A 12,780-nucleotide genomic window follows, 5' to 3' on the forward strand; every position below is an offset into this window, starting at 1 on the left:
TCTTGCAACAGAAGGGACCTCACTGAAAAATTTACCCCATCCTCTCCATAGACAAGGACACAAAAGGCACATAGAGCTGGGACTGTTGCTGCCCCTCAGGACTAAGGAGAGAAGGGGTAGCCTAGGGTCATAGGACAGAAGCCACAGTCAGTGCTGGGTCTGTGCTAACCAGCAGGAACCTCTGTGAACCCACAGCACCCATCTGGGAAACGGGGATAAATACTGCTGACCCTCGCACCTCACAGGCTGATGTAAGAACTGAGGAGATACAGAAGTGAGCGCTCTTAGGATGTAAGGCACTACTCTGCCCTGTGCTTCTCACGCCATGGACTAGCCCAGACTGCTCCCTTTCAAAAGCTGTCAGACCAGGATTAAGACCTGGAGAACCAAGAACAAGGACATGACACTAAAAAGACAACTGTCCCCTGGCTGTGTGGCTCCTTGTCAGTGCCTCCTGGCTCTTCACAAGCAGAGTTGTCCCCTCACTGCTTTGCTGCCCACCATAGGCACCTTCAACTGGACCTAGGAACAAAGATGAACTGCAGAGGTGAGAAGCTTCTTGTTCCACCCCTGCCATGGGACAGCCTGCAGCTGAAGGGTGACTGTTCTCTTGAGCACGGGTGTGCACAGCTGCTTTAGAGGCTGCCCCTGGAGAGGTAGATTGCTTTTGATTGGGAGCTGCCAGCTTCAATTCTGGCTTCTAAATCCAAACCTGCATGCTGCTGCAAAACCTCTTAGAATCAAAGAGTTTTAGAAATAAAGGAAACTTCAAGGTACCAATCCAAACTTTTTATTTTATAGATTTTATAGGTACGTTGAGAGAGAGAGAGACTCAGGGTCTTTCCAGGTAATGAATATGATTCCTAGCTACTCATCAAGTTTACAGCAAAAATGAAATGATGCTAGATGCACACAGAACCCACATGCAACATTTATTCAAAAGCTACACAAGCAGGTCCCCGAGAAGGCAGGACCATGCTCTCATACTGCAGTGCCTGGCACAATGCTGCAGGTAACAGGTACTCAATAAGCATTTATTCACAAATAAATAAATAAGTAACAGAATGACTGTTCTTCAAGAGGGATTAGACAAAGTGAACCTGACTCCCCTGTCCCCACGGCAGTATCACTGCAAAGGACACTATAGAGGTGGCAAGGGCCACTGGAGGCTGTGCAGGGACAGAGGCCCCAGGCTACACATGCAGACTGAAAACCTGCTCTGGGATCGGTCCACTCTGGCAACTGCCTGAAGCCTGTGTGTGAGCAGACTCAAGCCCAGCATCCAGCCGGAAATCCTGGTCCCAGCCAAACCTGAAGGTCCCCGCAGTCCTGCAGTGAGACAGTGGGATGGTGCTTCTGAGCAGAGACATCTACCTGGAGCAGGTGTACTTTCCTTGCTGCGGCTCTGAGCAGACGTGGTGGTAAGATGCTCAGCTGAATCCTTCTATGAATCCTTCTCTAGTTCAGGGGAAGAAGGGAGTGCAAAAACCCTGTGCCTTGAGCCTGGGGCTGCAGCCAGGCAAGTGTAGTGAGGCGGGGTCAGCTGTAACCACAAGGCTAGCAGACCTGACTAATGAGGGAAGGTGTCAAGCAGCATGGCAGGAGATGCCAGCCCAAGCCAGAAGCTGTCACTTAGGTGCCACATTCTGGTTTCTGCCAGCCCCACCTTCTCCTTTTGAACCTTCTGTACCCTGGCTGCTCCTAGCAGCTCAACATCTGACACTCTTCCTGGAGCAGAGCTTGGCCACCTCTTCTGAAATACATGCCTGTGTCTGCCTGGAGCACAGCAGAGCCAGTGAGCAGGTGGCCATTCTGGCTCAAAGGGCCATGCTCCTGACAGACTACCTTAACCAGCTGGCTGTTGGTGGCCTGTGAAGAAGACGTCCTTGGGACTGGAAGGTAGAACAGATACCTGCCAGGTGAGGGGGCCTTCTGAGACTGCCACACAGCCTGCTCTCAAGAGAGATGGCAGTCACCTCTTGTGACCCACTGTTTCCATGAAGCCTCTGGCCGACTCTGTGAGGGCCTGAGCCTTGATCAGTGTTTACTGCTGTTATTTAACCAGAGGGGCTGGAGTGGGGAGGAAGAACGTGCAGGAGCAGTGCCGGCCACCCACTGCCCCAGTGAGGAGGGGAGCAGCCCAGCCCCAGCCTCAGCTGGAACATTTGGGTGAGCTACAGTGAAAAGGTGGCTGAGCAGGTTCATCAGATACCAAATGAGCTGAGGTCCCTTGACTGTCTTCCCTTGGCCTCCCCGGGCCCAGCCCAGGGCTCACCTGGATGATGAAGCCAGTGGAAGAACACTGCCTGACCCAGAGGCTGAATTTCCGCTTTTTCCTCTTTCGCAGTTCCCGCTCTGTGCATGTAGCAATGAACACAGGGTCCTCGTCAATCAGGGGTTCATGTAGCACCTGCCAGGAATGAAAAAGCAGAGAATCTTATGGAAGGCAGTATGAGCTCAGGGGGTTACCAGATTTGGGCTCAAATCTAGTGTGCCTTTGATCAGCTGTGTGACCTTGGCTAAATTACTTTACCTTTCTGGTTCTGAGTCTCCTCATCTATAAAAGGGTATATCAATATCTACACCAGTGTTTTGGAGAGGATTAACTAAGAAACTGGATACAAAGCACTTAGCACAAGCCCCGACATAGAACGGGTATTTAGTAAATGGAAATTATTATTATCATCACCACTGACGTAAGGTCCTCAGTCCAAACTCTCACTTGGTAGAGTGATCTCCAGCAGTGCTCCTGACCTTTAGCTGGACATGCCTGGTGGTGAGTGCCCACTTCTTTTCAAGGAAAACCTTTCCATTGATGGTTCCAACTGCTAAAAAGCTCTTTTCCTCACCAACTCTATGCTGACCTACATTTAACCTCAACCTATTGGTCTGACCTATGCCCCTGAGAGAAACAAAGAAAAACACACGCTATTTCTTTAGGTATTCAAGACAGCTCTCACGTTGGCCCACAACCTTGGTTTTCCCAGGCTGAATATTCTCTTTTTAAAAATCATTCCTGAAATGACCTAGTTCCCTGATGCTGCGGCCCAGTCTGGGGCTCTCCTGCAGGTGCTCAGGTCCTTTCTGACATGGGAGTCCCAAGGCAATCTTACACTTACTTCGCCTTTTTCAACTTCTTGATAACATGGTTACAGGACTTCTTAATGACAAGACAATAAAGTAAAAAGAAATGGCATAACAAAAATAGGCTCCAAGGGTATTCAAAGTTTTGTTTCTTTAAGCTAATGCTTTTGTGGGGAGACTTTAGGCTAAATTTTTGGAATCTGTTATAGTTCCCTCCCCAATCTTATTTCAAGCTTCATTACGAATGTAGTGCAGTAAAACAAAGTGTGGGAAATGATAGGATTCCGAGAACTCTGCACAATGCTCTAGATCAGGGGCCAGCAAACTACAGTCTAGTCTGGCCCATCGCCTGTTGTAACTAAAGTTTTATTAGAACCTGCAACACTCATTCACTTATATATTGTTGATGGTTGCCTTCTGGCCACAATAGCAGAACCGACAGGCTGTAACAGAGACCATATGGCCCACACAGTCTAAAACATTTACTATGTGGCCACTGACAGAAAAAGTATACCAACTCCTGCTCTCTATCAGTGCTTTTCAAGCTTTAATGAACAAACTAGTCACCAGAGATGTTACTAAATGCATTTTCTGATCCATAGGTTTGGGGCAGGGCCTGAGTTTCTGCATTTCCAACAAGCTCCCAGGCAATGTCAGAACATGGTCTGACAAGGGCAGAATGCAGCATAATACTTAGTGATGGTGATTTGGACAGTATCCCTCCATTCTTCCATTAATGCTACCTTGGATTCCATGTAAAAAAGATAACAGCCTTGGAGTCTTCAGTCTTAGTTGTATATACTGGCCCCTCAGTATTTTGTTGTTGCAAGTATGGGGACATTAAGCCAGCCTCTCCAGTCTTGTGCCCATGAAGGGGGGCTGAGAAGCTGCCTGGCAGTGGTGCCACCCCAGGCCCTCATGCCTGCTTCTCGGGCTTATTGGCTCTGTCTGGCTCATAAAACATTCAAAGCCCCATTTGGAACCACTCTAGCAAAATGGACAAGTCTCACACACGGCGGAGAAAGGAGCAGAAGGGAAAGGAACAGAGGACATAAAGGAGTGCTTTTGCTGCCTGCTTGTGGCTGCCCGATTACCTCTGCTAAAGAGGTGTGTTCCACTTACCTCCAAGGCCACAGTACATGAAGCTGCCCTCTCACGCACATCTTCAGAAAGCCAAGAACCTCTACTCCACTTGTATTTAACATATAATCAGCTGCAAATTTATATTTAATGATATGCCTCACCACATCAAAAGGACCAGCAAGAATTTCTGGCCCTAAAGTTTTTTCCTCTTTTCTATCATCATTAAATGAATTCTGAAGGGGTCATTACTAAACTCAGCACCGAGCAGTGTGCTCTCCAGAACTCCACAAACTATGCCTGCCAGAAAACCACTTCTCTCTCCTCCAGCTGCATGCTGGTCAGCGTTTCCCTGTTACCCAGTTGTATTTCCCTAGTCCCCGTCTGTGTGTGACAAGCTCATTTTGGGGTGTGGCAGTCGTTACAGTGGGGGAGAAAGCATCCACTTATTTACTTGCATAATCCCTCCTCAAAAATACTCCTCTAATTAATCTGTCCCCAGCTTTGAGGAAGTGCAGTATCTCCCATTTTGTATTTGTGAATAAACTCACATGCACATGTACACATGGCTGTTTGGGTTACCATCAGATTCTGGGAGCCCTCTGAAGACCTTGTAAAAGTTCTAAACTCATTCCAAAGGGTCACATTTGCTGGAATAAAAAGGCTCCAGAGATTGCAAGGGAGAGGGGATGGGTGCAAGTTTTCAAGGCGAATGCGCTGTGTGTTGATGGGTGAAACGTGTAGGGAGCAGGGTTCAGAGCAACTCGTGGGAGTCTGGAGCAAATCCATCCAACATATCTGATGGAGGGACAGAACAAGAACTGTTGCCACTGGTCTCAACAAGCAGAAATGAAGACTCTTCAGAGGAGCCCTGATGCTTCAGGGCTGCAGAGGGCAACCTGTAAACTAACTCACTGCTCAGTCCTCATCTCCTTGAATGAAATGTTCCAGAGCCCAAAGAGGGACTCTTATGGAGAGGCAAAGCTGGAAAACCAGGAAACCTTTAGAGCTTCCAGCTTCTCCAATCAAGGATTAGAAGAGGAGCCCTCTTCTTTCTCTAAGAGGCAGACGCAGCTTTCATGAGAGAATAAATGCAGGAAGCAAGCATAATGTGGCTGATGCTGGGGGCCAAAGGAAAAAGCTCCCCACGCAAGCCCCTGGGAAGTTCAGGTTTTTCTCCACACAGAAAGGCGAGTGCTTTCCAGTGTACAGAGGTCAAGCTGCTTATCTGCGAGGGCAGGGGCACAATGGCCTCCAGGAACCCCCAGCCACCATGAAGGCCTAATCCTGTTAGAAATCAGTCCCACCCTGCAGCTTATGACTCCACCTCCTGTAGTTCACCCTGCTCCTGTCCACTGACACACAACTGCTCAACAGGGTCCAGAGTCAGGAGGAAGAGGGAAGATGGAAGAAAAGTAAATTTCATCTGCCAACTGGAAAATGGTCCATGTGACCTCTGACCTTCCCTCTGCCTCCTGTGCCTGTCGGTCGGGTGGAGTATACTGGTTACCGTTTGCTCCAAGACACACTTTCCACCCTTCCTACCCTGTGCTGTGGCCTGGAGGACACCCTCTATCAAATGCACCATCCAGGCCCCCAGGGTCTGGCTTGTTTGGTCAAGTGGGAGGCATAAGCAAGAGATGGGAGAGCCCTGCCTGCCCGTGCTATCCAGCCTCTCCCCGGGCTGTGGTCTTCACTGCTCCTAGGCATGCTCCCTCTCCTTGGCCCAGGGCTGATATCTGCTTCCCACTACTGTTAACCCGGGCTGCTGCACCACTCTGGTAACTTCCCTGAACCCCCATCACACCCCTGTCCACAGCCCCTGCATTTAATTCTCACCACCTGCCCTGCTGGAGTACAGCATTTGTTTCCTGCTGGCATCCTGATCCACACATAGGGCACTGGGTAGAAATGGTAGCAAAAAGAAAACATAACTTCACAAACACAAAGGTAAAAATAAACATTAAATACAAAGGAAAAAAAGGAAAAAAGGGAAGAGACAGAAAATCCCAATATGACCAGGGAGGCTTTCCTCAAACTGAGCCTCATTTTAGGCTTGTCTTCCCTCAGCCTTATCAACTAGAAGCAAAGAAAAGATGTCAGAGCAGGAACAAAGTGACCTTCTCTCCAAGGTCTCCCTGGCCCTGCCTTCACCTCCTACCCACCCACTGCCATCTGGACCATACATGGAGAAGGCAGAGCTGCCCCTTGGATACTGCCCAACCACAGACCCGCAGTCTAGTTACTACCCACCCAGGGATGCTGCTGGGCCCTCTCAGGGCACCTCTACCCGGGGCTGGGAGGGGTGAGCCTACAAACCTCAGAATTTGCTAGTGGGCACTGCAGTGTACCCGTGAGCCACCCCAGACCCAGGGGACACACGAGGCATGGTGACCATCCCGGATTTAGGTCTCTGGTACCTGATACTGCAGCTCCAGCAGACAGACAGCACAGGGCCGGCACATGGCAGGCAGGCAGCAAAGATTAGTATAATCACAGATGCGGCTCCCCTAGTCTAGGGACAGGAAGGACTCTCAGCAACCTGATCTCTGTTAAATATCAGTCATCCAAACAGCTGGTTGTTTGATTCCTGAGAGACACCTAGGCATAGCAAGATCATAGCCCTCTCCATCAGCTCTTCAGAGGTCTCACCCCATGGATGGTCAGAATATTACTTTTCTTCCTTGCACTCAGCCAACATGTCTCTGGTTCGAATCATTTTCAACCAAGCAAATATTCAGTGAAACAAAAAGTAATGCACTCAGCCCTGTAGTTGGTCCTGCAAGGCCTGTGGTAAGGTGGGCTTGTGTCCCTAAAAGACCCCACCTCCTGGTCAGAAGCCAAGTGGAACAACTGGGAGACAAGACAAAACGGCATTCAGCTGCTGGGTGAACAGTGGAGGGAACTCAGGAAACAGGAATCAGCATGGGAATGCAGGCCCATGCACCAGGCCCTGGAGACCAGGGACACTGGCTGGGGCAGAGAGACGAGGTAAAACTTCCTAGGAGTCAGAAAGCACATCACAGACACCTGGAAGTCAGGGCGAGCCCAGCAGGTTCACAGAGCAGCAGGGAGAACACTTCAGAGGTCACTTTAAGGCTCCCACAGACCTGAAATAGAGTGACATCCTCTCCCTAAAAACTCTGTGGTTTTTCAGCTATGCAGAGAAGAAGGCAAGACGTGGAATTAGGGAGGATCTGGAGGGGAATGTCAAAAAGGATGTGAGGTTTACTGGGAAGGTCCTTAAAGGAAAGGCACCAAGGAGGCAGACTGATGGGTCTCTTTTAATGTATAAATAAAAGTAAAATTCTATCTCCACACGGAACAGGTCAAAGGAAACTGGGCTCACATGGGCCAAGAACTTCTTGAAGTTTAGGTTGAAGAAATCTCCAGAAAGGAGCCACCTCCTCAGTTTACTAGACCAGTACAGCAAGTTTGAGGATGATTCTGAAACTCTCTCACCATAGCCAAATGCAACAGCCACAGGCGGACATCAGATGGCCAGGCCTCAGGGGCTATGAACAAACAGAGCCTTTTAGAAGCAGTCAGGGAAGCTGGGAAGGTATGAGGCGCACTATCTGTTAGGTCTGAGGCTCTCTCAAGGCCCTGTCCAAAGGCTCCTGCCTACTCTGTGTGTGCTGGGTGGGGCCCAGCACAAGGCACCCGACTGCCTGAGGAGGGTTTAAATGCCAGGCCACGCCCTCTGCACCTGGGAGGCTTCTGGCCCCTTTCACCATCAACAGATGACTAGATACTCAGAGAACATGACAAAAAAATTAACATTAGCCTGAGCAAACTGTAGTTTGGAAAGAAAGTGTAATTAAAGGAGAGGGAGGATGAGGAGAAATGAGGAGGGAAACTGCAGTTCAGAGCAAAACAGTGAATTCTGACTTCTCTGAGTTTTGGAGCTGTTATCTACCATCTCTCTCCAAGCTGAGGTGGGTGAGACGGGTGGGTGGAACAGAGAATGCAGGGATAACCTGGAAGTGACCTCAGAGTCAAGCAGGAACAGGAGGATGCCCAAGGTCACTGCTGCTACCCCCGCTCCCACTGCCACCGAACCAGGCAAAGGTAACGTGAGTAGCACGAGGAGCTCTGTCCCCTGTACGCTGGCCTCACCTGGGTTTGGGAAGGCCTGAAGGCAGAGTCGAAGCCATTCTGCAGGGAGTCAAGGAAGGGCTGGACCTTGTAGAGGCCGTGCGTGGTCTGGCTGGAGCGGAAGGCCACAACGTGGAAGTACTTGAGGATCTTCTCAAAGCGGGCCTGGCTCATGACAAGGGCGAGGCTCCGGTTGCTGTAGAAGCCGCCACTCCAGATGCTGAGGACCGACTCGCAGTGGGAAATGCTGGTGGAGATCATGTAGCCCAGGAACGCCTTCATCTCTGTCAGCGTCACCTCCACCCAGGCACTGTCACTCCCAAACCGCTCCTGGAACTTCTTGGCGTACATGTTCGTCTGCACCACCATGTTTTTGAGGACGTTGTCAGGGACAAAGAGCTGGAAGAAGTCCATGGCACTGGCACTGGGGGGCATCTTTCGGGTTGGACCTAAAACAAAGACAGGCGGATCGCTTATTGCTACAACTCCACACCTTGGTCCAGCAGGAATGCACCTCCCGCTGCTGGGCCTCTGCCTGAGTGCCACCTTTCCAGGAGGAGCTCACTCCCCCAAGACAGAGGCACGGGGCCCTACTCCATGTTTCCAGTCATCTGTGTCCTAGCACACCACCCAGTGTCCTCTCTTCACTCTGCACGTGCCACAGTCTTATGCATCTGGCAAATTCAGAAATATTGATGCAAAGAGAAAGGGACACTTGCGGGACGGGGAGGAGACGCGAAGACACACTGAGTTCTGAACACAGGAGCCTAGCTAGGCCTCCCTGGCTTTTGTTTTCTCATAAGTTAAGATGACTTTGTAAATAAGTCACCACTTGGGGCCTGAAAGATTCTATCAAGGTGAGACTGCAGGTTTTATTAGGTATTGTCTATGTGGTAACTTTACATTTATCAGTGAATAAATCCAAAGGGGTTTGTTTAGATAATTTCACCAATACAATAAAAAGCTCACAATTCTTGACTAATGCAAAAAACAGCTTTTTGAAATATACATATATGTGCAAACATACATAGATATAGCTGTCCTTAAGTGATACGGCTTTCAATTCCATGCAGAGACCTAAGCCAGGTTAGCAGTATGTAGAGATTTGCAGGAGACAAGCTTTGCTTCTAGTACATCCATAGAGTGATTCTAATAAAAGATGTGAATTTTAAACCCCTCCCCCCAATAACCTCCCTCTACTAGTGATTTATGCAGTATCTGAAAAACAAGTTTTCTACAGCAAAATTAAGACTGACAATGTATACAAGACAGCCCAGGTTTTGGATTCAGATGGACGGATTTGGGAGCTAAAATCCTAAATTTACTTTTAGCTAACTGCACAGTCAGATAAACTTCTTCAATTCTGCCATTCATAAAACGGGCACAGTAACACCTGCTTTTACAAGGCTGTTGTGTGGGGCAGAATGAATGGGGAGGGTGCAGTGAATGCATCCAGCAGAGAGTCTTGGCCCTGGAGAGGTTCCTAAGACTTGGTAACCTTTACTGAGAAATTATCAACAGAAATCCAATGATGGCAGGCTGAGGGCTTCAGAACGTTCTAACTGCCCTCATTTTACAGAAGAAATTGAGGCCCAGAGAGTGAAGTGGCCACCATATTCACTTTCACCAACCATTTTTGGAAGGGCACCAGGCAGTCCTGGCACCACGGGCACCAAACTGGTCTTGGAGGAGGTGGCCCTGGCTGGCGTGACAACGAGGCCAAGAAGACAGAGGGGCCTTGGTAAACAAGAATGGCCTGAAGCTTCACACCCACCTTTAATGAAAATCATTTTATTTCAGCAAAACCTTGCAGCCTCTGGTGGAGAAGGCATAAATCATTCAGGGGTAGCTCTCAAAGAGGAGGAAAATCAGCAGTTTAATTGCTACTATCATGCTGAGTAAGCACAATGGAATTTTCTCTTCTGAAAGTTATGTTTAAAGTAATTTTGCATCCCAGGCCATTTCAAAATGAATTCACACAGCAAACTCTGACCTGGCCAACTGCTTAATGAAGAAATTGGGAGGCAGCGACTCCCCCTTATCTGTTTAGTTTCGATTTACAAGCATTCGCGACAGCCTTTCAGTTGTGATTCCTAGTATTTGAAAAGTGTTGGCACAGGCCAGTCACTGGGAAGGAATGGAGGGAGGGAGGGAGGGAGAAACCGCTATTCAGGAGATTTGATTCCTATCATCAACTTAATAATATGGCCATTTTTAATAGTATGGCCCCCAGGAGTGGGCAGCATTCCCAGCCAAGACAAGACTCTCTTACATTTGATTCATTTACAGGAAGCTTCTCCAGATATTACCCCACGCGATCCTCACAACATCCTTGTGAAGCATCATCCCATTCTGCAGGTGAGAAAATAGGAGCTCAGAAGTCTAAGGACACAGCGCAAGGTCACCCACTTCTAAGTGCCTTACACTGGGGTGATCTTCGTCCCACCTGACCCAAAGCCAGTACGAGTGCGCCAACTGCGCACTATAATTGTTAATACAGCACTTCCACTCTCACAAGCATCCCATCTGGACAAGAAGGGATGCAGCTCTCCTGCACACAATGTGGGCAAGCAACTTAAGTCAGACGCGTGGTCTTCAAACCACACCACCTCCCTCCACCTCCATGATGCACACATCTCACGGTGGGCAAAGTAGGATTACAATGCACAGCCAAAAGTTAACTCCAAAGGGAAAGGAGAACTTACGTTGGAAAAAATGCAAAGGCAGGATGGGAAATGGGGTGGGGATGGGGGCAGGGTGGTAGGGAGAACCTGGAGGAGGAAGAGCAGGTGCCTGACCAGGTTTATCTTGGTGTCTGCGCTGGGGATGGAGGCTTTGCATGTTGAGTGCATTGCCAGGTAATAAACTTATATATCACCTCCCTTCCCTCGCCTTCTCATTCCTCACACCACGCTACCATACCACCATGTCTCTCGTTCAAAGCCCCATCACCATCACCCACCTGGTTCCCTCAGTGTCCAGGGATCACCCACTCCCTCAAACCCAGGATGCTGCAGCAGGCCCACAGACACAGGGCAGGATTGACAGTGGTTGAATAATGCCCAAATCCCCCAAAGATATTCCCCCACTCCAAGCTAGGAACTGACCACCCTCTTTTCAACAGCGACTAGAGAAGCAGATGGTCTGTTTAGAAAGGAACTGTAACTCAGGGGCAGCTAAGGAAACCAGTTATTCAGTGAACATTTGAGTGTCGTATTGATCCTGGCAACAGAAAGGAGTAAAGACCCAACATCCTCTCCCTATGAGTCATCAGGGTAGTGAGCGGAGTAGGCAACAGATAGTGACCAGTGACGTCAGGCTTGGAAGAGAGTCGTGCCCACAAGAGGGACCCTAAATCCAGATTTTGAGGGGCAGGGTCTGGGAGGCTCCCTGAGCGGGGGGCGTGGGAGATGGGCTTTAAAGGGTAATGGGTGAAAAGTCACAAGCCCCTGAGGGGTGGAGGCAGGGGGGTTACCGAGTATTTTAGGCTGTAAGAACTTGTGCAAAGGCCCCATGACCAGAGTGAATGCCCTCTGTTTAGTGGACCGTGCAGCAGAGAGAGTGGCTGGCGACATGATGGGGCACAAGACCAGTGAAAGACTGTAAGCAAAATGGATCACGCTCATGCTTTGGGAGGGTCTCTGTGCTGCATGCGGTGTCAGGGGACAGTCTAGGGGTTGTTCCTGAAGGCAGAGAAACCTGGCAAGGGGCTCACTAAGGGGCGGCCACAGCAGGTTCCTCTGCTGGCTCCCTCACGTCTGCACACTGCACTCGGCTTCCCAAGGGTTTGCTCGGCATGGGGAATGGACTACAGGTGAGCAGAGGTATTGAAAGTGGCCTGAACCCTGGGGGCCAATGGCCTCCATCTGATAGTGGTGTCACACATTTATCATTTCCATTTGTATCAGGACATGAAAATGGTTGACATCTTAAACTAAATGTGTCCAGGCTGAAACTCCAGATTCCCCATTGTCCCCTCCCCGTTTGCTCTCCAGCAGCCCCTGCAGTTACTTCAGCCAAAAACCTGAACTGCTGTGAATTCCAGGACCAGACTCACCATGGGCCACTCTCCTACCTGGGTGAGCACTAGGCTTGCAGAAAAAGTTGGCATCACGCCTGGGCCTCAGCAAGCTCCTTCCACCCCGGGGCCTGCACCTGTGCAGACCTGCCTGCAGGGAGGAAGCCCCCCTGATTCATCAAGCATCCCCTCCTCAAGGCTTTCCTGACTGCCCACCACAAGCACACACAGTGATGGTCTTCTCAATCTTGGCCCCAATCAGGCTTTCTTCCTGCATCTATTAGTTTATGGTTGTTTTATTGGGGACTTACACTAGTGGTCCGCCTCTGCTGTCCCACCCTCTGACCCACCTGAAGTGTGACGGCAGAGGTCAAGGCTATTGTGTCACTGTATCCGCTGAGCTCAGCAGACAACGTGTTCCACACACCCCTGTGGACTGGGTAGATGGACAGTGAGTGAGTGGGGAGGACGGGTGACATGGCCCACCCAAGAGGGGCACC

The 12,780-nt window shown here is 49.7% G+C and overlaps 1 protein-coding gene across 1 annotated transcript in view; it reads right to left on the bottom strand.

Annotated features, from left to right (window-relative positions):
- PGBD5 (piggyBac transposable element derived 5) overlaps nucleotides 1–12,780 on the bottom strand; it is a 113,251-nt gene that overhangs the window by 39,664 nt on the left and 60,807 nt on the right. The window contains exons 2-3 of the mRNA XM_046654360.1: nucleotides 8,284–8,711; nucleotides 2,276–2,410 (exon numbers count right to left, since the gene is read on the bottom strand). Of these exons, the coding sequence (XP_046510316.1) occupies nucleotides 2,276–2,410; nucleotides 8,284–8,711 (563 nt within the window). The remainder of the gene's footprint in view (nucleotides 1–2,275; nucleotides 2,411–8,283; nucleotides 8,712–12,780) is intronic.

This window comes from Equus quagga, chromosome 2 (genome assembly GCF_021613505.1).
Source record: "Equus quagga isolate Etosha38 chromosome 2, UCLA_HA_Equagga_1.0, whole genome shotgun sequence".
NCBI classification, from domain to species: Eukaryota; Metazoa; Chordata; class Mammalia; order Perissodactyla; family Equidae; genus Equus; species Equus quagga.